Source organism: Opisthocomus hoazin, chromosome 2, assembly GCF_030867145.1.
Source record: "Opisthocomus hoazin isolate bOpiHoa1 chromosome 2, bOpiHoa1.hap1, whole genome shotgun sequence".
NCBI lineage: Eukaryota > Metazoa > Chordata > Aves > Opisthocomiformes > Opisthocomidae > Opisthocomus > Opisthocomus hoazin.
In genome coordinates this window covers 35,030,589-35,057,369 of record NC_134415.1, presented here as the reverse complement: position 1 = coordinate 35,057,369, position 26,781 = coordinate 35,030,589, and the positions used below count along the sequence as shown (strand labels likewise).

General features: G+C 38.2%; 1 protein-coding gene across 3 annotated transcripts in view; it reads right to left on the bottom strand.

Annotated features, from left to right (window-relative positions):
• Positions 1–1,265: 1,265 nt before the first annotated feature.
• The window catches only part of PPP1R21 (protein phosphatase 1 regulatory subunit 21), a 35,592-nt gene continuing 10,076 nt past the window's right edge, over positions 1,266–26,781 (bottom strand). For 2 of the 3 annotated variants that reach the window (XM_075413161.1, XM_075413158.1), the window contains 15 exons: positions 25,006–25,058; positions 22,691–22,840; positions 19,528–19,629; positions 19,364–19,452; positions 18,374–18,510; positions 17,266–17,358; positions 15,302–15,429; positions 14,777–14,929; positions 13,927–14,019; positions 13,152–13,385; positions 11,696–11,731; positions 10,390–10,506; positions 8,270–8,368; positions 5,931–6,059; positions 1,266–4,133 (listed from right to left, as the gene is read on the bottom strand). In XM_075413161.1, the coding sequence (XP_075269276.1) occupies positions 4,104–4,133; positions 5,931–6,059; positions 8,270–8,368; positions 10,390–10,506; positions 11,696–11,731; positions 13,152–13,385; positions 13,927–14,019; positions 14,777–14,929; positions 15,302–15,429; positions 17,266–17,358; positions 18,374–18,510; positions 19,364–19,452; positions 19,528–19,629; positions 22,691–22,840; positions 25,006–25,058 (1,643 nt within the window). In that variant the 3' untranslated portion in view covers positions 1,266–4,103. Of the gene's footprint in view, positions 4,134–5,930; positions 6,060–8,269; positions 8,369–10,389; positions 10,507–11,661; positions 11,732–13,151; positions 13,386–13,926; positions 14,020–14,776; positions 14,930–15,301; positions 15,430–17,265; positions 17,359–18,373; positions 18,511–19,363; positions 19,453–19,527; positions 19,630–22,690; positions 22,841–25,005; positions 25,059–26,781 lie in introns of those variants that run through there. The other variant, XM_075413159.1, reaches the window with a different exon arrangement.

Genomic DNA, 26,781 nt, shown 5'->3' with positions numbered 1-26,781 from the left:
GAGCAGCATCTAGCCTTTGTGGGAGGAAGTAAATCAGACCTCTGGTAGCAATTACCATTTTTTACTGCAGTAAGCTTTATTTTTATTATGACCCTGCTGTTGCTAAGATAGTGCTCTCAAATTACCTTACATACATACTGTATTAAAGAACAACAGGTTGCCCAGTTTACAGGGCCAGATGGTTCTCCAAAGTTTAATATATCATTGGATTTATATATTTAAAAAAAAAAAACACATTCACATTGTTCAACCAAGCCAGTAAATTACTTCTCTGGCCTCATGACACGCAATATGGGGATAAAAAGTTTATTTCCTTTTCTGTTTGCAACTGATGCCTTGGAAGTCTGAGCAAACCTGTTCTTTGGAGGTGTGGTGAGCACTGCTGAACAATGAGGGGGCCCTGCTGTGTCCAAGGTCAGCATCAAGGAACCCTGCTGGGCCAAAGACCTTTCCCCACCTAAAATTCAACTCATCCGTCAGTGATGGAAGCTAGAGTAGAAAGAGCAACAGGATTACAAGTACAAATCAGAAGTGAAGCTGGCTGAGTAAAAAGAGAGAATACCCTCTATAAATAGCCAATGCAACTCAACCAAGATGGGAAAGCAAAGTGTTTCAGTTTTGACACTAAGGCTGTTTTGAGTGCCACTAGATCACATCCAGTGTTAAATTATTCCTGGCACCATCATCGTCAGAAGGACTGACCTGGTTAAGGAGGATTGACCTGGTTAAGAATCAGTCTGAAGGAATTATCAAAAGACATTATGCACACCATTTTTAAACCAACAGTTAAGATGATGAGTATTTAAATCACAGATGTATAATTATGTATGTAAAAATTAAAAATAATTACGATTATTTAAACACCGATGAGGTAGCACCCTTGGGCAGCTTATGACAATGTCAGCCTAAGACTCTCGCTTTAGAAGTTCATCTTTCAGGCAGTGAAATCTCTTAAGGCCTTTCAAAATCGCCCATGTATTTGATGCTTCTCGGGTACTTTCAAAACTCACCAAGCAGTAGTTCTTAAGAGGGCCATCTTGAAGGTAAATTCCTTCTTGTTTATAGCAAATATTTATTACGAAAACACAGAACAGTTACTGTGTTTTCAAAATAAATATTTTGAATATATATTTGAAAATATAGGCGATGTATTTTCAGAAATCAAACATTTTGACATCTTTCAAAGTGTTAGGATAGGTTTAAAACAAATATTAGAAAGAATTTTTTAAGATCATGTTATTAAAACTATTAATAGGAAATCATGCTGTTATCCAAATTGGTCACTTATTCACGTGTATGAGATCATTCATGAGGTGCCCAACATTACAGAGAAACTAAACACCCCTTTAAAGCACTTTAAAAATGCTTTAAAAACTTGTGTTACAATGCACTGTCCATTAAAAAAAAATCAACTAGTATTAGGGTTTTTCTTGAACCTTGATTTTATACTGTATTGTTCTAAAGATTATTGTAATTTACAACAGTTCATCATTAGTTTTCTTATCAAATTGGAAGTCAAGGATTCACACTGTGAAGCTTTGAACACTAATTCCAGTATTAGTACAATTTCTCTGCCCAAATTTTGTGCATTCCTTAATAATCTGCACAGACCATTTTGTATTGTTCAAATTCATACTTCTGGAAGACTTTCTCTCAAAGATGAATTCTTCACTGCAATGCTGAAGACAGCTTTCAGCTTTTTAATAGCATAGCATTGTTCATTAGTAATTTAAATATTTAAGAGCATTTGGGTATTCAGAAACAGTTTCAGAACCACCTGGTTAGAGGATAAACATAAGCTAGTTGGGCATTTCCACTTGGACCAGCTTCTAATGTTACTGAGTTAGATGTAATATACTATGCCCTGTACAACATTACTACAACAGTTTCCAAAATATTGTTTTAATTTTTTTTCCCCCCAAGACTATTTTTCTGTATTGATACTTTACAATTGTCTGGAATTTACTGGAAAAAACTTTTCCCTGAAAAACTGAAGGCAGCTTGATTGATCACAGTTGTCTCTTCCTGAGCATGTTTACTGCTGAGTACTGAGCGGGACACCCAAATAAATTTCCAACCAGATACTGGAAGGAAAAAATGCTGATAAGCTTGCATACATTGGAATTGTACCTAAATGCCTATACATTCTATATTAATTCCACTTTTGATGTTGGGGGTATACTCTGTTGTAAAAACAGTTTGAGACAACATACACTGAACTTCTTGTATGTACATTTTTAAACACTCGATCTTCAAAGCATATTTTTACTTAGGCCTTTCAGAAATTGCACAAGCAAAGCCTTTTTCTGAATGCAGCCACTTCTGAGAAGTAGCATCAGTAAGAAGTTCAGCAATTTGATTCAGAGAATTAAAATAACTGAATATCTTCCCTGCAATATAAAAGTCCTCAGAAAAGGCAGCTTCAAAAGAATTGAAGAGAGCAATTGGCTGCCAACCCTAACGGAAACAGTTGAAGCTGTATCTGCTTCAATAAAATGGTTAGAAAGTAAACACTTCCAACCCTCACTAGCACCACCACCTAGTTTTTAATTCAACATGATGCTAGCAAGAAACTACGCATGCTCTCCCCATCTCTTCTCCAGCTTCATGACCACATCCATTTTGCCATTAAAAGGAAAAACCATATCACAGTTGCGATCAATACAGACGCAAAGCTTGTTTGCCTTTGAGCAAACAAGAAGGTGAGAAATGCTAACGTGGACCAGGTGTACTTTGCACACTGCAGCCTTAGGTACAGAAACGCAGCCTGGCGCAAAGTAAGAGAAGCACTACTGAGAGTAACTAGATGGTCTAATTACTTCAGCTCACCTCATGAGGAATAACGGTTGGCATTTCACCACAATACCACATTGTGCAACCTGTATATAACTAGAATCAAGGAAAAAAGTCAAGCTGGTTTCATGTGGTCAATTTTATTATTACATACTAATAATACATAACACAGCTGTTATCCAAGTAAACCCTTGTGGGAAAAAACAGTACCATAATGCAAATTATGGAACAGAAGATCAGTGTAAAGTGTGGAGCAGCACAGCATATGATTAAAAAAATTAAAAAAATTAGTGCTGTGAAAACTCATCGTATTAGACTTCACTTAAAAAAAAAAAAAAACACTTAGGAGAGGCCTAAAGTTCACAAACTTCCCAAAACACAGAAAAAGCCATATGCATCACCCCAGTGAATCCATTAGGACTTAATTCTATGAAGACTTTTTGTAAATTCAATGTTTAAATCTTCTATATATTTCATATTCTTTACTGTAAGAGAGCACAGTAAGCTGATCTATTCTACGCACATATATTGCTCACTCTTTTGGGGCAAATTACAGTCACAGTTTCCTCTAGCTTTGAACAGCTATTTCAACCAATATATATACATATACGTGTAAACAAAATGTCTAAGTACAGGCTTAAAGCAATTTCATAGAAGTATCCCAATTCAGCTACTTGTGCTCTTTACTTCATAATCCAAAGTGCCAAATACAAGCAGCAAAAGTTTCCACTATTACAGTCTAAAATAAAAGTGATCCCATTTACCTGTGTCAATTTATAGAAATCATTTAAAGCCACAATTCCAATTAATTCAAAAGGGCTGACAACAAGAATAAGACATTTATAGTAACTGCACAGCTTACATGGCCAAAAAGTCTCAAAACTGATTTTTAAACTGTTATTAACAAGTAAAGGAATGTACACATGTTGACAATTTAACATATAACTCAAAAATAGACAACTACTGCACTGATCCAAGTTTGTTAATGCATAACCATATTTGAAAATATACAAAATCTGAAGTTATTACATGAAATTAAAATCCAGTTTTAAAAAGTGCACAGTAAAAACTGAAGGTAATTACTATATAAATTATCCACAGAGTGTCTATTTCCTGGTTTAGAGCCAACATTAAATTCCATCTTGTATGCTACAAGTTCTAAATATTTCAAAGCCATTTACAGCACCAAACCAGTTTTTACTAGACCAAATACCACCTGTTTCCTGCAACAAACAGGAATTGGAAAACGAACATTCACTAACTGCATCCTGTGCAGCAGCAGCTTCCGAAGCCAGTTGATTAGCTGTAAGCTATCGATTTTTGCTCTTTTTAGAATTTCCCTGCAACAAGAAACAAGCAAACAGAACATATAATTCCGATAAGAAAATCTATACAGACAACAAAACCCAACATCTGACAGTTTATGCCTACAGTGAACAAGAACAGCTCATCTGAAAACAAACAGTCCACAGGCTCTTAATAAAGGAAGACTGTAACTGCTTGCTCTGAAAATACCTCTATCTTTACAGGCATAACAGAGGAAAGTACCAGATATTTCAAATAAGCACAGCAGTACCCTACTTCAGTTGAAAACTGTGGAAAAAAGACATTTGAGTTATGTCCCAAGACATTTCATTGTATTAGCACCACTAATATTGTGTGGCAGTGAAGGCAAACCAAATCATAATTCACCCTTAAGTGACATTTCAAACATAAACCATATAGCATAATTACCTCAAATGAAAATCAACCCCCCACCCTGTCCTTTTGTTCCAAAACAAATTTAACCTTAACTTGGACAACGCAGGATATTCTTATTTAGAAAAGAATTTATTCTACGGCTAGCCAACTCAAATTTGACTTGCAACAATTCCATAAAGAAAATGTGTAACTTAAAATAAACGTGTGTAGTAGTTACGTGCTGGCAATTCTCCATCTTCCTATTTCCTTAACGTAACATTGATTTTAATCTAACCAGCAACTCTCTGCAAGTAATAATGGCTTTGATTCCATCGTTTTGATTTCAACCAAATCACCTTCTATGTTTGGTAGCATTTGAAAAATCTGTGTCTACTGTTGCAAGATTCTGAACTACCTTCTTATAGAGTACCACTTCAAGTCTTAAAAGTATGACAAGTGAAAAATTCCAGAAAACATTTTATGAAAACATGAGTTCTGTGGTCAGTATACAGCCAACAGCTTCCTTCTAGAACAGCAAAAAGTAATTTTAAATATTATGATACCAAATCAAAACACTCGGGCATCTGAGCAAAAACAGTTCTGTGCAGAGGGGGCAACAGTCTACCATATAAAAAAAAAATCACTGCCATGGAAGCTTTAATGAAAACTTTTTTCTTAATCCTTCAGTGAGACGAGACCTCCTTCCATGCATTCCACAATTAAGGAGAATAATGCTAGCTAACTAGTTTCACAGCCAGACTAATGAAGGGTAAAGGCCTTCAAAACATCTGTTTCTCCCTAGAGCCATCAGAGTAAGATATACCAAGGTTTAAGCACTGACTGCTCAAGACAGCAGACTTCTATATCTTTCATGATTAAGAGAAGTCAAAAACTTGTTTCTGGTAAACAGATAGGCTGCTTGCTTGGGAAAGAATTTAAGTGTGCATTTTAAGTTCACAGATGAATGTAAGTGACACCTTTTTCATTCCTACGTGTAAGAGACACAAGCTAGAATATGGAAACAAAGCAGAGAAAAAGAATAGCTTCCAAGAACAGAGTTCGCTGCAACCAAATGAGGAGTGCAGGAAGGACACTCCTACCACCAATAAGTTAACTGTAATCACCTAGTATCACTAGTTGGATTTGCAAGTAGTTCCATTTTCACCAGACAGAAAAAAAAGAAGGTGGTGATCTTCCATCAGAGGGTACACTTTGAAAGCCTACTTTGAAGCAGTGGCATCAAGTGTTTTGTTCTTTCCCACAGGCATGTTTGGCAAGAATTTTTTGTTCACTGAAACATGCAGGACAAGGTTTGGAGTTTTCTTTCCAGTCAGCTGAGAATAAGAACTACAGCTCCTGAATTGGTTTGTTATAGGGTAGTACTGCAGGAATGCCAGATGTGACCCACAGACCTCCAAACTGCACCCAGTGCCCAATGTCAACACCTGGCCACTTACCTTACTAGTCATCTTTAGAGTATCAATTTCTTCCCTTTGTTTAGTTAAGGTTTCATTCATACTGCAGAGATGGTCACTCATCATACTTAACTGATCCTCATAACTTCTCTTTGTTGTCATCAATTCGTCCTAAAGGAGAAAAAAAAAAAAATCCAGAAACCTTTATTCAGTATCAATGACAACTGGCAAAGTGGCCAGCTTCTACCTCGGCATAGTAAGCTACACTTTTGATGCTGAATGGGTGCAATCAAGCTAAACCATTGGAGAAAAAAAAACCAAAACAATCACTTGAAAGAAAGTCAATAGCTACTTTTCTTTTACCTGAAGTCTCATGCATGGTCTATCCCCCTTATTTTTGCTCTGTTTCTTTTATAATTTTTCCCCTGCTTTTTATGGCTTACATAAAAGACTAGCAGTTAAGTTTGCCAACACTGCTTCCAGCCAGGAAACAAGTAAAATGTATAGGGTTAGAAGATGGCCTACACATGAACATACACTGCATACAAAGCTGACGGAATCCACAATCCACATGCAGTTGCAGAGCCATGATCTCTCTGGGATCAGAGAGACACGGTGGGATTGTGTGCATGACCTGAATGCAGCAATGAAGGGATACAGACACTTAGGAAGAACAGGATAGGAAGCAGAGAAGTCATGCTCTATGTGAAGGAGTGGTCTGAAGACAATTCAGATCTTATAGGTAGATCAGAAGAGAACAAGGGTGTTACGTATGGTGGGTATCTGCTAGAAGTTGGTAAAAGTCTCACAACCCTAGACTCCGGTCCTCGTAACAGACTTTAACCACCCTGACATCTGGAAGGGCAACAAGGTGGACACAAGCAATTCAAGGAGTTCTCTTGAGCGTGCTAAAGAATTTCTTGACACCAATGATCAAAACGCCTAAGAGGCACTCTGCTGGACCTGTTACTCACAAATAAGGAAAAGCTGGTCAGGGATGTGAAAGCCAATGGTAGCCTTGGCTGCAGCAACCATGAGTTAGTGGAATTTAAGATCCTGAGGGAAGCAAGCAAGATGAATAGTAGCATTACAGCAGCCCTAGATTTAAGAAGAGTTGATTTTGGCTTTTTCAAGGTCTGCTTGGTACAATCCCAGGTAAAACTGCCTTGGAAGTTAAGGGAGCCCAGGAAAGCTGAATGCCCAGGGACAGAGCAAAGAACAGTCCAGTGCTTAGGACGCTGAGCAATGGTGGCAGAAGGCCAGCATGGCTGTACAGGAAACTCCCGATTCAACAGCTTGATCTGAACTCTCTCTGCTCTGACCAAAGGAGGAGACCAGATTACCTTCAGAGGACCCTTCCAACTTAAACAATTCTATGATTGAATATTATGCAGACTACTAAACATACAAATGGTGCACCTGCTGTCTTTTCTTTAAGAGTTCAATAAGGAATTGGAGATGAACATCTCACGCCAAGTTGGATATTGATTGTGGAATTTGTTAACGGAACAAATCAAAAGAGCACTTTGTTTTTGAACAATTCTTTGAAGTGTCTATCATTATATTCACTGCCTGTATGGAGCATTTTAGGTACTCACCATCTCAGACAGGCGAGCAATAAAGATACAAAATAAATATGAAAAAAACACAAAGGCATTTAAAAATTTAGTATTTATATATACTTTATTTTACTACTGCCTCCTTTCTCAGCTGTGTGGAGGGGAAGGACAAAGGGACAGGACACTCACAGGACATCTAGCAGAAGAGTTTATTACCTACTCTTTACAACAGTTTCTTAAAGATTATCCCAAAGTTATTTTTGGCTTAATATTATGCTATTCATCTCAAAAAAACTACCCTGGCATTTCTAAGACCCACGTGCTAGAAAGGATTCAGAATTCATCTAGGAAATTACACTTTCATCACTTTCCTAGTCCTGTTTCCAAGTTCAATGGACTGATGTGTAGTCAGCCTTGTCCGTATCACATCTAACTCTGTGAGGAGTAGATACAAGTGCTGGCTGTACACAAAGTAATCCTCCCCTCACAGAGGGAAACAAGCCACTGAAATCAGTCACACAACTACACTTTTTGACATTAAAAAACCACAAACACATTTTCATAAAAAGCCTTGACATCAAATGTGCTAAAACACAGGCTTGCCTACTATAACCTTCCCCTTGCTAGCATGTTCCACTTCAACTTTATATCTGGGATTTGAAGTGTATTATTTAAGTCTCTTCTCTACATAACATCAGAGTTTTTACTCTAAGGACCTAGTCAAGGCAAGACCATGCTTGATGGTCGTAATTTTTCTTCTCTAACTTCCCCTTACATACAATTATGAACTGCATCTGTTAAATTATATAACATTTCACTTGCCTGTAATCTGCTGATGTTTTGACTAGCTAGTTTCAACTCTTCCGTAAGCGATTCCTTGGACTTCTCTGCTAAAGACAGTCTTTTGGAAAGTGCTCGACACTGTCAATCAGAACAGGATAGGGAAGGTACAAGGGAGGAAAGTTAGTTCCAGAGTATTGCCTTGTGCCACTTTTAAGTGATAGTTTTGGGTGTTTCCGTCTTTCTGTAACCATTACATTTCAAGAAACTTAGTCAGAGCTTGTACATGTTTTGAAATGCATTAATGCTCACATTACATTTGTTTCATTTTACAGAATTACCATATTACCAATCCTCTAAATATCACATTTTTTACATATTACTAGGAAACATTTAATACGTAAAAAGCAAACAACTCACTGTATCATCTACTACGATAAAAAGTTTACAGAATCACAGAACGTTTGAGGTTGGAAAGGACTTCTGTGGATCATCCAGTCCAAACCCTCTGCCGAAGCAGGGTCACCTACAGCAGGCTGCACAGGACCCCATCCAGGCGGGTCTTGAATATCTCCAGAGATGGAGACTCCATAACCTCCCTGGGCAGCCTGTGCCAGGGCTCCGTCACCCTCAGAGGGAAGAAGTTCTTCCTCATGTTCAGACGGAACTTCCTGTGCCTCAGTTTGTGCCCACTGCCCCTTGTCCTGTCACTGGGCACCACTGAAAAGAACTTGGCCCCATCCTCCTGACACCCACCCTTGAGATATTTATAGGCATTTATTAGGTCCCCTCTCAGCCTTCTCTTCTTCAGGCTGAACAAGCCCAGCTCCCTCAGCCTTTCCTTGTAGGAGAGATGCTCCAGTCTCCTCATCATCCTCGTAGCCCTCCGCTGGACTCTCTCCAGTAGCTCCTCATCTTTATTGAAGTGGGGAGCCCAGAACTGGACAGAGTACTAACCAGAGGGGGCCTCACTAGGGCAGAGTACAGGGGGAGGAGAACCTCCCTTGACCTGCTGGCTACACTCCTCCTAATGCACCCCAGGATCCCATTGGCCTTCTTGGCAGCCAGGGCACACTGCTGGCTCATGGTTAACCTGTTGTCCACCAGCACACCCAGGTCCCTCTCCGCAGAGCTGCTCTCCAGCGGGTCCGCCCCAAGCCTGTACTGATGCATGGGGTTGTTCCTCCCCAGGTGCAGGACCCTGCACTTGCCCTTGTTGAATTTCATCACATTCCTCTCTGCCCAACTCTCCAGCCTGTCCAGGTCTCGCTGAATGGCAGTACAGCCTGCTAGTGTATCCACCACTCCTCCCAGCTCTGCATCATCAGCAAACTTGCTGTGGGTACTAATTCTTCACCCAGGTCATTGATGAAGAAGTTAAACAAGAGTGGGCCCAGTACTGACCCCAGGGGGACACCACTAGTTACCGGCCTCCAGCTACACTCAGTGCCGCTGATGATAACCCTCTGAGTTTGGCCATTCATCCAGTTCTCAATCCATCCCACCGACCACTCATCCAGCCCACACTTCCTGAGCTTCCCTAGGAGGACGTTATGGGAGAGTGTTGAAGGCCTTGCTGAAGTCGAGGTAGACAACATCCACTACTCAAGAGTTTGCTTTGTCAACCTGGAGCTTTGTTATATTCCATATCAGTTAATTACAACAATCGAAATCGCCACTACTTTCAAGAAAAGTTACCTCATGATTTGAAATGAAAACAGGAAGTGACAGACACAATGAATTTTGTCAAGTGTTAACGTATAACTTAGGCCTAAGAACCAACTTCTCAGAGGAAAGCTGTCTTCATCACTTATGATACACTCAAATATTTTTGAATGACATCAGCATCACTTTAAGATGAAGTCAAAACTAGCTTGGTAACTAAAGCCAGCTGCTTCAGTTTATATGAACAAACCTACACGATACACAATGTACTTCTTAGTACACCCAAGACAAGGCTACCAAAGGATTTATTAAAAAAAAAAATCTTTCTACAGTATCCATTTTTATGCATACTAGGCTACAGACAAAAAACATATTCGAGGAACAGATTTTTATGAAATGTTACATTCCATATTTTAACTCACTGTCATAGCACTTGCCTATGGAAAGTTCAAAAAGGGATTTACTGTTTTTAGTTCAGACACCGCATGCATGCTCACCTCAGCATGAAAGTGTACTGATTTGCTGTCAGCAAGCTGCAGATGAGATGTGAGTTCTGCTATCCTTGCCATGTAATGGTTTTTTATCAGGTCTTCACGAGATTCAACATCTGGAGTCTGGCAAAGCAAAAATTTAAGCAGACAGATATTTATGTTTAGTAGATTGAATACTTGCATCAGAATGTTGTCCTCTACACTGACTTCTCTTCTTCCCTCATGAGACCTGGATGCTCCACCCAAAACACATTAAATTCCCCAAAGACAACAAACAAATTACAGCAGGTCACTCTACAATTTGTCACTCTGATGGTGATTCCTAGCATCAGACTCCCCTAAAGGACAAAGAGCTGACCGAAGATGCAAGAAGTCAGCTTGATTTAATATATCAAGTCTCTGATGAAGACAAAAATCGACTGCAGAAATAGACTGCTTTCACCTACATAGAAACTTGCTGACTTATCCCAACAAGGAAGAATTCCTCTGCATAACTAAATTTCAGAGGCTCACAACAGTCAGAACTATTTCTTATGTTGCATATTCCAGAAGTTTGTTTAGACATTTGAACTTTAAAAACAACAAAATGAAACTCACCAGCTTAAGTTACAGAGTAACCCACCAGAGGCAACTTTCCCATGACTTGCCATTACCTTCAAGTTCAGCACTATAGAGTAGCTTTTAAGAACTTGTATCAGTTATTATCTGGTTCCCATCCCCTTTTTAATTATATTTTCAGAAGAAAAATGGGAGTAAACTAAAATACACATCAGCTCCCTGCAGTGTCAGAAAAGGGAAAGCACTGAATCCTACTCTGCAAAGTTCCTGCTGGAGCAAATGTTACACTATAGCAGTGCTAAATAAAGAGTTAACTCTTAGTCTGACAGCTGGTTCTAAGTTTCTCTCAGTGTGACCTCTGGTTTGGGATAACTAGTACTTCAGCGTCAAACACCAGGCACTTGCAGCTTGAGCTCTTCTTCCTCAGGAGTTAAGAATTGAGGCTTGGAATGCACATAGGGTTACTGAAGTACAAACAGACCAACACCTTCCTTGGATTACAGAGAACAGACCTGGACCACAGCTTACACTGCTCCAAACGGCTTACATGAATAAAAGATAACAGTTCACTAAACAGAAGAAAATTAAGAAATCCATGTATTTCTTGAGACTTGAACATACAGCATACAGACTACGTGTGACTCATGCCATTACCCTACAGTATTCTTGGTAAGCAGACCTTTGGAATAAGTTTAACAGAACCAGAGTTGAAGTATTTACCAGATGTACTCTGATAATGTTCAAAACAGATTACCTCTTCATTATCAGTAGTTGTAGTCAACATTCCAATCTAGAACAAGGAAGAAAATACACTTAAGTGAGAACTGCAAAAAACAAGATACCATAGCTGCAAGTCATCTCTGCTTCAGTCATAGAAGGACTTTAAATTAAAAAATATTTTGTAACAGTTAAAACTAAAACAAAATTTAAGTACTTCCACCTGTAACATAGGCAAGGGTAATATTATACACAAATGCTTTAAGCAGAATTAAAGCTGACACCAACTCTCCAAATATGAAATATCCTTTGCCTTATGATGTACACAGGGAACAAGCCACAAAAGCAACAAGATGCAGCTAGCTCGTATGATTATGCAACTGCTTGAGTAAATGAAGCTATTCAGAGGTATGTTAGAACACTGAAACATTACTTCTCATGTTCAAGAGCAAGGAAACCCATCTTGGATTTCCTGAGCACCTTCTGAATTCCTTTCTTTTCAGTTTGACTAGTAAATTGCACAACAGGTCAGTGTGCAGCACTGACAGAACTCTAGCAGAGGGGTGCATGCAAATAGCTAGTTTCATGGAAGAATGTCTTTGCAGAGTCAAGAGGGTTTTTTTTTTTTATGACCTCAACAGGACTAAATATTTAGGTTTACGAGAAACATACAATATGTTCACTTGTGAGTTACATTTAGCATTGTAGCTCGAAAAAGTCACTCTCCTCAAACTCCTAGCAGATCAAGGGGGAGGGGGGGAAAGAAAAAAGGAAGAATTCTATCAAGTGCTGATCTAAGTAGATTATTTCTTACAGACAACATCTCTGTTAATACCACTTTGGAAATGGTAATTCACAGGAAAGGCCAGCTTCTTAATTACTAGCAGTAAACAGGAAAGACATTTACGCAAAATAGAAGAGCACAGACAGAACACATGCCACACCCAAATACATTTTTTGAGCCCAAGTTGTATGCACCTATGAAAGTTACATAAAATTTAGTGCTCCAGAGAGCACTGAAAACTTGAATGGCTTCCTCAAGTTAAAATCAAGTTATACTGCACTGATGCGCAGGAAGTCTTTCAACCCATTTAAAAACACTAATTACCTACTTCCATTTGCTTTAACTTACGCACAGATGAAAAAAGTATTGGAAACTCAGAGCTGACCCAATATATACACAACTCACAAGACTTCCTGACTACAGACTCAGGAAAATCTAGAAGTTAAGTATCCAGTATTTCCCCTTCAGTCATACAAATACAGAACTACATAAACGTCTCCATGATACTAAAGAAACCATAGTCTCAAAAGCCAAGAAGTTCCAAACTCTGCCAAAAGTATTAGCAACCAGCTTTGCAAATACAAGGAGACCAAGTGTGAATGCTTTTCACCACAGTCAAAAAGCTTTCATTATTAGCGTTCCACTGATCAAACAGTACCTCTACTAAAGAAAGTGGATTTTTCTCTACTGAAAGAAAAAGCTCACTTACCAGACTAGTACTTCTAGCAGGTTCCTTCAGACTTTTTTCTATGGCTTCCTTCTTTTGTTCAGCTACATTTGGCAACACAGAACGCTCTTGTATAGTTTCAGTTAAATGTCCACTAAGAGAGTTCTTCAGTTTTTGGTTTTCTTTCTCTAGCTTTATTTTAGCTAGCTGGGCCTCCAACATCCAGTGTTCTTTTTCTTGTTCAAGTTTTGCAATTTTCTCCAAACTCTGCTGGACCTTCAGGAGGGAAAGTTTACAGTCCAGGTTATTGAACACAGGGAAAAACGTCACACACAGGAAATGTTTGAAGACAGTATTAATCAAATCAGCAAGCTAATGAATAATGCAGCACGTAAAAAACTACTGATTTGAGCTGTATGCTTAACTGTGCTCATGTGTCAAAAATGACCATATTAGTTAATTAGCCTGAAACATGCATCATAAAGTTACAGCTCATAGAAATGGCAACACTGTATTAGGTGAGAAATCTAAGCAGGGAAAAATTTTATGAAAACTTGAAAGATGTGTGCCGGGCACTAGCATTATCTTGTTCTATGCTAGAAAGACAATCAATCCTCTCTTCCCAGCTGCCCCACCTCACACAGAGAGAAGAACCCACGCATCCAGATAAGAAATCAGCTATAGAACAGTACACATCATATCACTCCACAAATTTCTGTTGAAATTCATCTCATTCCTACTATTCAACACTATTTGATAGTACTTTACCTTCATAAAATACACTATTATGCATGTTAGTAAAATTATACCAAAATACCTGTTGTGCAAGACCTTCTCTACTTTCTGTGGAACTCAAAAGAACTCTGCGATTGGCCAAAGCCTCTTCATAAGGCACTGAATCTGCACAAGGCTGCAGAAGAATAAGAGAAACCTTAAAACATGTTTCACAGTAGATCAGAATATGTATTCTACATTTGCTTATTGCCCTCCTTACTTTTATTAAAGGCAAGAAAAACATGTTCCAAGCATTTCCTAGCCAGCAGAAAAAAATGGCTTGAGCTCATACGAAATACTGCCCAAATGCACACCCTGATTAAAAAGTACTCGGAAAACTCCAGGTGTTACCTAATGATCAACTGCATCTTAAGGTCCACTTTACAGACATTGCAGTAAAGTGGTTTAATGATTACTGTTAATCACACCATCACTTAATTGTTAATTTTAATGGAGACAGATCTGGCAGTGTTCAATCCTTTGGTTCAGCACATTTTCTCCAGCATACCTTCTTTTCAGCTGCTTTTATTTCCTGTTGCTCTCCACCATCTTCCAGTGAATGCAAATATAGGAATATGATGTCATTCACTCCATAATACTGGTGAATATGGGAGGAAATTTAAATAAGCAGCTACCCTCTCCTCCTTGGAGCCTTGGCACAGAAATAATTAGTGGAAATGGGTAACTGCAGAATTGACACATACCCACAGTTATGAGAGCAACTATGCTCTCTGTATTTTTCAATAGCATTATTGCCTTCAGGGTTCCATTTCCTCAGCCAAAGATTTTCATTCAGCGAATCTCAACCATTCCAAATACTGAAAATCCTTAGTTTGTATTCTCTTTGGCATAAAACTGTGCTTTCTCTGTGCAACCATGCTAGCTGAACAAACCTTCTTTAAAGACTTCATGTAAGCAACTGCCTTTTTCTTGTACTGCAGCATACACTCAGCTGAAAGCGGGTTAATGAACTCTGTTCCTCCTTTAGGTCCATAGCTCAGCGAAGCAGTGAAGTGATCCAAGTTGTTACTAAAGAATGAGGCAATCTAGACACATCAAGAGAAGTCACTTTTTGAATTAAGCTGACCAGAAAGATTCGTGAAAGCAATCACTCATTTTAGAAAGGCAAGTATTTGGTGCAACGGGACTTCACAACACGAAATTCAAACCAGCTACAGGCTCTTTCACGTAACTTAGAACTTACTAATGCAAAGCATCCTCTCTGAAGTATCTACTTTTATCACCTATTCAGTTGTTTTCTCTTGTAGCCTGAAAATACCTTAGAACAAACCTGATACTACAGATCATTAATATCAGAGGTACACCTAGAATTTCCAAATCATTCAACTAAGATTCCCCCCCTCCCCAGAAAACCTGCACAAGTTAGGGCATTACACTGAGATGAAAGTATCCATTACCTTCCCCACTCCATTTGTTAAAGTCACAAGAGAGGATAAAATACAGTCATTTGTAGTTAAGAGTTTCTGTGTGGCAGTTGGAACGTCTTGCTCTAAAGTAGCTTTCTGACTGTAGTGCTTGGAAGTGTCTAGAAAAAACACACATTTATGTCAAATTATGTTTTTTGTCTGCTTAACCAACAACTTTCAAATCCAGCTTATGACCTCAGGTTTCAAATGCTTTTCCCCTTTTTAAGCAGGTTTTATAAAAGTTCTGGACACTCTTAGTTCTTTAGTAGAACTGCCTTAGACAACTGTTTATGATCATAAGGAACAGACATTATGCCTGTTACACAAGGCAGGATAAATGTGTATACTTAAGTGTACTCTGTGTCCTAAAAATCATAGCTATATAGCAGATCCAAGCTCACACTAAACTAGCATTTCATTTCACAAGTACACTTCCAACTTCCGTATGTTTACATCAGGACACTAAAGGTAGAATTTTTAGTCATGTTCAATATCTGAGTATTAAGCTTACATGACTTAAAAGGGAAGAGTATTTTAGCTCTGTCAGAGCAAATCTAAATGACTGCCAGAAATTTGCAATGCTACTTCCTGTATTCTAAAAGTCTTTCGGGCAAATTTAACAGAACAGTCTTCAGAGAGAAAAAAACCACAAACCTTTTTAAAGTCATTCACAAGAATGTCTTAGCTTAAATACACTAATTTCAAAAGCACCAAAATTTAAAAAAAATCAAGTATTTATGTAAGAACAAACATTCACAACTTAGCCTAATTAAAAATAAGTAATTATTTTACAAGTGAACACTTCACACTTATTCTACAATAACCTACAGAATGGAGAAATCCCAAGCCATCACCATCAGAAGTTACAGTTTAAGGCAAGCTTAAGCACTTGGAAATTCATTTGGGTTGGGAAAGAAAGGAGGACAGAAGTCACAAGTCAAGCATTCTGAAGTACAGGAGTGTGAGGTGTTAAGCACGGTATTTCTGTTGCTAGCTAATGAATTCTACTGGCAGTTTTCTTCAGCACTTTGCTTTTACTTTTTTTAGTTGGGTTGTTTTTATATTATAGCAGCTATATTAAGAGGTATAAGGTATTTATCAATAAACTTATCTATGTTGCAAAACTCTTGGTTTAGGGTCTCATTTGGTTTGTGGTACAATCTCCAACAGTATCTTTTTTTTTAAAAAAGAGAAACAGAGGGACACTGCAAAATGGGGCCGGCTATTGACATTATTACTAAAAGACTAGAAAAAACAAAAAACCATTTTGTTTAAAATTATAAAAGCCTAGTGTTTAAACAGCTGACTAGCATCAAAACAATTCAATGGATTATCTTCTCCCTGGGAACAGCTACACGATGCAGAAACTCTAGGACACACAAACATCAGCATTTTAAAACTCCAAGTTCTAACCAAACATCATTTCACTCAAAACACAACATATCCACGTCCTTCCAATAAATGAAAGGTAAGCCACTTTCAAGGAGGAAGTTCAATTTCAAAAGGAAATCAGACTTCTTTGTAAGCTTTGGTTATATGTTCATGTTAAAAATAGCAATCAACCTAAACACTGTTAAGGAAAAATTCCACTTTGAAGGTACTAGGTCAACAGCATGGAAGCAGAGGAAAATATGTATAGTTAATGGCATTCCATTCTGTATGCTAGATTCACTAGAGCAATGAAATTCAGTAACTAAAGCGACGCTGCTCAGGAAGATCTAGAACGCCACAATTAAATATTCCAGCAACTTATAAGAACAGATCTAATGGAATGGAGGAGTGAAAAAACATGCATGCATGTCCAAAACAAGTAGCTAGCAGGTTTAGTTTCTTACCTTAGCTTGTAAAGGCAAGACAAACCAGACTTATCACATATTATACATTTAACATTGTTACAGAGAGAGTACATGTTTGCTATGTTAAACAGACAAATACCACTATTCCTGTATTCTCACCTTTTAAAATGTCATGAAATCCATGAAGACTTGTAGCAATGTTTGTAAACACCAAGTTGTAATTTGTCCTAAGAAGGCCTTCTGGTTTTGTACCTAAAAGTACCATATAGAAAGGAGAAAAAGAACAATTCAACCACGAATGAAAAAAGTTAGCTTTGAAAAATCATCCAATTTCTACCTACTAGAAACATTTGCATGGGGTATGGTCTTAGAACTTGAGAATCATAACAGATTCATTGACATTTCAATTCCCCTTCCTTTAATAATATATATACACACCAAATTTGACCAGAGTAGGCAAACTTCCCAGTTCCCCAAATTTCATTCAGATTTTACAAATATCAACTCTTTTGGTCTTAAAAAGCAATTATGCACAGAGAAAGATTTATATGCTCACTGTTGTAGGAAGGACCATCTGGATCCTTCTAAAATAATCTGAAGATACACAATAAGTGTTTCCTCTTATTATTTACAGTATGCACCCGGATATTATTTCCCCACACACATACACACCAAGGTTTTACCAGATTTTATTTAGTCATTACCATAAGAGTTATCGTTTAATAGAACAGGAGGAGCTCGAAAGTGATAATTAGTAATGAAATGTAGCTTATTAACAATTTCATGATTAAGAAATGACAAAAGCCTACAGTCATTTCTTCTCCTCCTACAGTTAACTACTACTATCTAAAATGTGGTACTTGTGACTGCTTGGTATTTCCAGGTCTGTATCATGCCCATGTCTATCCAGGAGAAAGAATGCAGAGCACTGTACAGCACACTCCACCTCCCAGACTGGATCAAAGAGGGCCCAATACAACAGAGCATACTGCAGAACTCACATGCCCCATAGTTTCGACTGTACCTAAAGAGTAGCATTAACCTTGTTTTGCTCTTTCACAGAAGTGTGATTTTTTGTGTGTTTTTCTTTCAATGGCGAGATTTTGGGGCGTTTGTTTTGTTTTGCGTTTTTTTTTGTTTTGGTTTGTTTTTTTAGAGTTTTTTTGTTTCGATTTGGTTTTTTTGTTTTGTTTTTTTAAAAAAAAAAGTTCTAGAAGGGAAGCTATACTTTCCAGTCAACGTGGTCAGAGCCAAAACTGGCACTTACTTGGTAACGCAAGAAGACTAACGTATGTATGTAGCTTCTCGAAGACTGCAGTCAGCCTTTTCATGTCTCTGTGTAGCTCCATATTTCTAGCTCTTAGAGCAGCTGTGCAAAGAGAAGACTCACACTCTTCTTCCAAACTAGGAATATATGAATTATTTTTTTTTTAAAAAGTGAGCAATTATCTTAAAAAATAAGTTCATGAGTTTTGGAGTAGATGAGTAGAGTACATCCCCAGTCCAAAGCAACAATAGACTAGGAATTTATTTCAGAAATGTTAACATATCAGAGTAACTTCGCAGTACTTGAAAATACTGTGCACATGAACTATTCCCACTCTTATAAGCTTCACTCACAAGCCAGGAATGGTTTTCACTCACAGTAAAGAACTGACTGCATCATTTTAAAGACTTTTTCCTCTACTACATACAAACTACTTTTTGCTCCCTAAGGAGCAGGAGAACAGGTACAAAGGAGGCATAAAACAAGCTTTCTCTTCTTCCTTAATCCAAAACCTCCTTTTAAGTAGTCCTTTGCACTAATAATTCACCTCCCTTCAACCTGCTCAGGGATAGAGATTTTCACCGCAGAAGGAATGTGCATCTCGCCAAGTTTTACTACATTACCATATTTACTGCATGATAAATGATCTTCAGGCAGGCTCAAGAAATTAACAGTTTCAGTGTATCATACCTGAATAGTATCAATGCTATTGAATATCATTAGGAAACATTAAAAACCTGTGCAGCTTTTGTTAAAGTCTCATCTGTGAGGGGGAAGAAAGGCTTTAAAACACATGGGTTTAGCTCTAACGCCAAGCTGAAAAAAATATGCATAACCTAACGGCTCAAAAACCAGCAGGCAAAAAAAAAGTTCTGCCTTTTAAGCCAGAGTGCTTTAAGGACTGACTTAATATTTGTGTTGTAGATGTTGACAATGCTGCATGCCTGACACTCACTGTGCCTTTAATTTGATCTATCAAATCAAAAGTACCTTTTTAACTGATAGGGAAGAATCTTTCTTAAAAAGCATAAGTAGGAAGCTAAATGTTCTGAGAAGGCCTTCAATTTCACAGCTGTTTCCTGGAAGGAAAAACAACACATAAGTATTTTTGTTCTGTAAAAACCTTTTCCAACGCTAAAAATAAGAAATCTTACCAGGACTGTCACGGTATCTTCTGTAATACTTTCAAACAAGTGCAGCATTCCTTCCTCCAGAGGGCGAACATATGCAGCGTTTTCATGAAGATACTGTGAGAACTGAGTACAGAGAGATTTTAAAATGGTGCTTGCTGAAAGCTCCCGCAAACTGTTTCAAGTTAACAATTGAACAGGCCACTTTAGCAAAGTGCCTGTCATCTTAAATGATCCCCAGAACATCAGTAATAATATGTAACAGTCAAATGACGTACAGCAACCTCTTCTACAGGACACACAAACACACACCTTGAGGGAAAATGAGAAATAGTGAAGACTATATAGGAAGCCCAGGCAAAATCACATCTCAGGCCTTGCCACAGCAGCTTACCTCATTTAAACTGCCATGCACAGCACACCAAACCCCTGCTTTGTAAGTTTAAACATTCTTGCATTCCTTGCTCAACTCCATCAAATTAAGGCTAGATCCATGCACCATTAAGCCACCGGAATAAACTGCCCTACCTTCCCTCCCATCTGTTTGCTTATCGGCCCTTGCCCTGTGCATCAGCACAAACATTTGCACAGCTATGCTGTGCGAAGTATTGAACTAAACCGAGTTGAAACTGAGAGCAAGAGATACATTTTAATCTTTGTCTGTACCCAATCCGGTTTTCAACATGGGTCAAAGCATGCTTACACCAATGCAAAAGATGGAGCAGTAACTGATCAGAGGGAAAAGTCTTACTTTCAAGAACTATGACAGCTTTGGGCAATTACGAAACTTTGGCCTCATAGGACTGCCTGACTTGGCTAAAAATTGCTTAAGTAAATTCTATGGCTAATTTCACCTTCAAAAAAGTACACCTGAGAACAAATGTGTTTACTCTTACACGCAAAACATAACAGTACCATCAGCTTTCAATTCTGATACCAGAGTATTTCAAAAAGCTTTTCCACAAATTGACATAGGTAGTTAAAAGTGATCTTCATTTTTATTTTGCCCCACAGAAAGACACCTTCACCTTTGATTATTTATACTACAACAGCAGCTAAAGATCCCAGGAAACTAGGGTATGGGAAGTTTTAATTATTTCTTGTATTATGACAGTGCAGAAACACAGTGTTAACAAGAAAAGAGAGATGCCAAGCTCTCATTCATGCATGCAGAAATCTGGATGGAATTATGGAAAAATCCTAAACTTCAGGAGGAAAAAGTAACACATGCAGAATGCTCCTGGACTTGTGTTGCAAGAGAGGACTGGAGTTATCTGGCATGATGCTGAAGACCCAGCAGAACCCAGCAATCCAACACTTAAAGAGAAAAGGAATACTTGAACCTGGAAGGGAATTGTCCACATCTACTTTGAGTGTTTGGTGGGGAAAATAGCTTGAAAGCGCCAGACAAGACCTGGAGTTGGGGAAAAATAGATCAGTGCAAGTGTGCTAAGCCACTACCTGACACTTGTCTCACTTTCTGCACTGCACTAAGGGGAGGTTTTCAAACCACGCTGTGGAGGAGCTAAATCACACTGAGAACACTTGCCGAGCAAATAGATAAATTAATAAAAAATACAGGAGCAACAGCAGCTTCAGCGAGTGGTAAGAGATGCTTCACTGCTGGAAAAATCACAGCACAAGCCCTGAGAGGCAATACGCACTGAGGCAATTAGGTCATGAATACACAATGCGGCAGACTACAACAGACATGATTATGACAACAAACAAAGCCTGAACTACTGAATCAGAGTCAATTATCAGAAAAGGAGAATCCAATTACAGTTCTGATTAAGTTGTGTGTTTCAGCTGTGTGAAAGCACTTCTCTGCTGAAAAACAACAGTGTTAACTACAATGCTAACAAAAAAAATGCGCGAGAAGTGATGTCTAAGAAACCTAATTTTACTCCCTTAGCTTAAACTGCCTTAGTGCCTGTAGAACCCCATCACCACACTGGGCCACAAACAAGGAGGCATTTCCTGCCCCAAAGAATTTGGAAGATCACAAAGCCACATAGTTCTCACAAGAAGGATGTGCCATTTTGAGTATGTTTGGTGGCAGGAGCAAGAAAATGTTGTCCTCAAACTAAGATCTATGCTGAATCTCTGTAAACGTGTATTCTTGATTCAAATAGTTGAAACAACTGAGAAGGTAGAGTGGGATTTCTCTAGTGGATTAACACCTTCACAAGCATATTTGTTGCCTGCGAAGAGATTAAAGGAGATCTTCATAAGAACAAGAAAGTTTTGTTAAAAGTTCACATCGCTACTACATGCACTGCAGCCATTTGATGAATGCACGTCCATCTCTGCACCTGGTCTGAGCCCTGCAAACTACCAAACTGAAGTTACAGTCTGAATCAGAAAATGCTCTCACCCAGCAACTGAAATGCACAGAGGCCCACTTGTACTATGAAGTCAACAACACTGATGTTAAAGCACTTTGATTCTAAAGCATACATACATGCATGCATCCCCACACAAATCCTTGTGCACAAAGTTCTGTTCCATGCTTCATGGCACAGAAAGTCAAAAGATGCAGCTTAACAACTCAATGATACTCTCAGAAAACTCGTCCTGTGGAGTTGCACGGAGATAGGTCAGATTTCTCGTAATAATTTCAACATGCTTTTACTGACTTGAAGCTTCAGAACACTTACAGGAAAGGTCTTTGCACAAACAGCCCAAAATCAGACGATAAAGTTGGTATTTGACAAGAGAATAGAGTACAGTTTCTCTCCTTTGTAAGTCTACCTTACATCCAGTTTATTTCACATTACAGTTAAACACTTTAAACACAAGATCTTCTGTCTCAATTTCTCCCATGCTACAGTGCATTAACAAAGACAAGCATCTATTTAGTAGTGCCATATTTGTGTCTTTTAGAATAAGTCAGCTGAACTTTTGACAACTGCACTTTGATTTAGCACTTAAATCAAAGCCTTGATTTGAGTATCATATTGCTCTTGTAGCAGAGGCACAGAAGAGGATTCTCTGAGGCTACACTTTCACCCACATTCAGAGAAATCATCCAGTAGAAAAGACTTCTCAGGCAGGAGAGGCTGCCCCTCAGGAACACACTCATAGCATTCCAGTAAAGGTGGTAGAAGTTTGCACAACTACGATTATTCACTACTGAAAGTCTACATAATTGAATATACTTGTAGCTGAAATTTGTAAGCTTTACCTTCTGATTTAATGGTGATATAGTGTCTGTTGCAGAATCAATGGGAAAGATCTGTACCTTCTGCTCAGTGTATGTATGGAAGTTCAAAAGAGCTGTTACAAGTTCTTGAACAAAAGCCAGTGCCTGGCCAGCAAGGTCCCGCAATTTCAGCTGTAACGACAGTTATATTTGACATGTGCTTATTTAAATATGAGAAAAATTCTGTCTGGATACAAAAAATTGCTATCAGTGATTTCTTTCTTGTTAATAGTTCAGCCTAAAATACACAGCAGCAATTATGCTTAATTTTTTAAGGTTATGAATAAACTACAATGCCACTCAGAAGGGCATGTTTTTCAATGACAAAGTACATTTTTATTTCATACAGCAGGTGATGTTTTGCCTTTGCTGCATTTCTCAAACTACAGGCCACAAGACCTCTTAAAGGTCAGCGCAATTACAGAAACCATCTTTGACATTAAAATTTCTAAAGAGAAATAGACTAATTGCTGACAATAGCTCAGTTCTTTCAGTGTGGTGATAGTGAGAAACTGGTAACACCTGGTTGTGAGGAAACTTCACTTTAGTTAGTAAAAACAAGTGAGGTTCTCTCCCAGAATAAAAAGTGTCTGCTTCTCTAACTAGTAACACTCAATTCTTACTCTCCCACCTGGAGAGAACTGAGCTGCTGCTGCTGCTCATGAATAAGGCTGTTCTGCAGCTTTAGTGCAGTAGGAAGGTATCGAAGAAATGAACACAAAATGGAACATTCTGAAAAAACAAAGGCAACAGAGAAGAAAACCACACTGTTGTGATACATGGAGAAGAGAGTAAGGTCAAAGTGACATTTCAGTTAAGAAAGAGAGATGCACTCCTAATGCTTCAACACAGTGTTAAATTAAGTGAATCTTGATTATGGATCAGGGATGGCAGTGATTAATAAAGTAATTAATGCAGTCATTATACTCAGTTTGTGTATTTTAATTAGCTATGCAAGGAAGGAAAACAGACAATATTACTGCTTTGCTGTCCTTTACACTGCAGCCTGTGCTAATACACCAGCATTTTGCCTCCACTGGCAAAGCCAGTCATAAAAATCTGTTCTGGAACATCTTCAAGACAGCAGATCTTGAAGCATGAGGCTGGCTGACGTAGAGCTAGCAGAAAATGGTAAAGGAAGAAACTCTACACATAGTTATTTAGACTTTTCTTCGTACTCAGCAACAGGCTGACTTAAGGCTAGTTCCATCACAAAACTAGAGAGTAGGTCTCCTGTTCTCAAAGCAGACAGAATTAGAAACAAGGTATCTTTATAGGCACTTCTGAAGAAAGGAGAAAGCCACTATTTGAAGTCTTTCTACAGTGGCATCTGAATGCACTAACTTCAAGGTTCACGACATGCCACACAAGCAAAGTGAAAAAACACTGAGTGCTGTGGAGCCCGTACTCAGTGGTAGCAAAACAGGGAAACATTGACTGCATCAAGGTATCTGATGTACCACTGTAAAAAGGTTTAATACATTTAGCTATTCATAGAAAACTAATGCTCATTTCCAAATACTGAGTAAACCACATTCCCAAGGAAATTTGTGAAATTACTATAATAAACAAAAACTGTTTCTTTTTTAAAAATAACTTTTAAATTAATAAGGGTGATTTGGCTGCAAGTAAGAGGCGTTTCGGCAAGAAGTATCCCACAAACTGCAAGTGAACCATGCAGAGTTCTCAAAGATACATGATTTATTCCTTAAAAGGATTATGACTAGTGACAAGTAATATTAACTAGTATGGTACTCTAGCATACACACCAATGTATAGTTTACAAATGCAAACATTCTTAGGAGCTCAAGTGATGTGACTGAAGAAGCTAAGTTTGAGGGCAAAGGAATTTAAGATAACAAAACTACCTTCTTGCAACAAAAAGCTTAAGACCTCCAAACTAACGTAGTTTTAACCAACTTCAAAAGTGAAATGTTCAAGTTCTAATTTACTGCAGGTTTGTATAGTAAAAGAATATTTTTATAAGAGAAATATTAAACTTTTTTGCCATTAGAAAGGCATGCCCGAGTTAATACCTACAGTGATCATCAGCCAGTAGTCAATGGATTAGCTGTCGTGAAGAGAGGTGAGCAGACAACTTGAACCCTCACCATAAGAACAATACAGACTACCTTTAAAAAGCACAGAGGCTCTGTGAACAGAAATTTCCTTGGAATATCCCTATAGTAGTAAGACATACTATCTTTTGCCATTTCGGGTCACTAAAATGAATAGTTTTATTCATTATCTGTGTACAAAGTTGCATCTTTATATATGAAGTCACAAAAACTGCTCACCTGATATCTTCTGTTGTGTAACGGTACATTGAGAGCATTGTATCGATTAGATCCTACAGGACAAAAAGAGTTACATGTACTTGTTAATTCATGGGGTTTTTTTAAGAGACACTTACTGGTAAATAGTTGATTTTTTTAAAATACAAAATTTCATTGCAGTAATATTACTGTTCATGCAAGTAAAGTTAACTAAAAAGATACAAACAATTGGCTTCAATAAAGTTGGCCTAAACATACTCACTTTAGAACTGTTACTGTGGCTAGGTGGAGAAAAAGCACTTCCACACTTGCCTCAGACTGTAAATCAAATTTAACCATCTGAACATGCTGAATTTGATAGGTACGAACAGAATCCTCTTGCCCAAAAGAACAGTATTCATCACTAACAAGAGTGAAAAATCTTTAAAAAAACCCACAACCTTGAACTCAAGATGATCTTCAAATTTCAGTTACATTCCAGGGACTGTCAAAGATGATGGACATATTTTTCAATGACTTGCTTGATTAAAAAAGCTCCTGTATGTACTTGATTTATTGATAATTTAGAATCTGATGTACTCTCCACATATTTCAGCATTCAGTTGCAGAGCAACTAGAATGACGATTCATTACAAGCAGGCACAATTTTTAAAGAGGTGAAGAGATATTTGTACCTAGAGAACAGCTCACAAAATCTTGTAGATTTAAAAGGGATCACATCCATTCTCAATTAAATGGAATAACCATTTTAGTTTAAAATTTAAAAACAAAGGAAATTTACAGCTTCTTACTCCTTTTTTATCATTCATATTTGGCAATTAACACACAGGAAGAGGTAGTGGAATTCACAACAAAAACCACTGTCCAAAATTACCAAATTCTACTCATAAGGAAAATGCTTCAGGAAATATTTTTCTACTCTTAAAATCATGCTTAGCAGTCAACAAGTCATTTGATTGTTACTGAAACTGAAGTCAGCTGCTAGCTACACTTAAAACCAACCACGGAGCCTATAGCAAGACATTTGGAATCCACAGCAGACAAACATTTCCTGACTTTCATTCTTCTGCCACAAGATCTGTCCACTATTTGCAACATTTTCTACACAAGCAAAACCATTATGCTATGGCATAAACAAATCATTTGCATCCATGTTCTCACTAAAACGACAGCCATCTGTAAAAAAATCAGCTAAAGAAGCCAGAGAAGTAGAAACAGGCAGCAGATGCAAGGCAAAGTGATCTTTGGAACACAAAAGAAGTGCAAAGGGTATCAACTCAAGGCACCAACACCTAAGTATAACATGCTGTATGAGAGTCAGCATTTCCTAAAGAGAACATGATGTGGTGTTTCCAAGTCAAGACTCACTGGACTGCCAACCCAGTTGAGAACTCGGAAGGCTCACCCCTGCAGCATCCCGCCGGATCAGCTCCTGGAGAACCTACAGCTATTCCAAACACTGATACCAAGTTTCAAACTGAATGAAAAATGCAAAAGCTAGTAATAAAATCCACCGGAAATTCAACAGCCTGTTTTCTCTGCTCCTTCTCTCTACTTTCAGCTTTTTCACTATGCCAGCTCCTCCTAAGACTCCTTGCCAGAGAAGTACAGACTGCTGCCTGTTCAAGTACAACCTCATGTTCAAGCTATTTACAACAGCATCCAGCACACAGCACTGACATACTAACTGATTCCAGTACCAAAGCAATGCAAAGACTAGCACTTCATGGTATCTTCTGCACTTCTATTTATCTAGTAGCAGTTGGAAAGGAAGCAGAAAAAAAAAGTTGCTTCAGG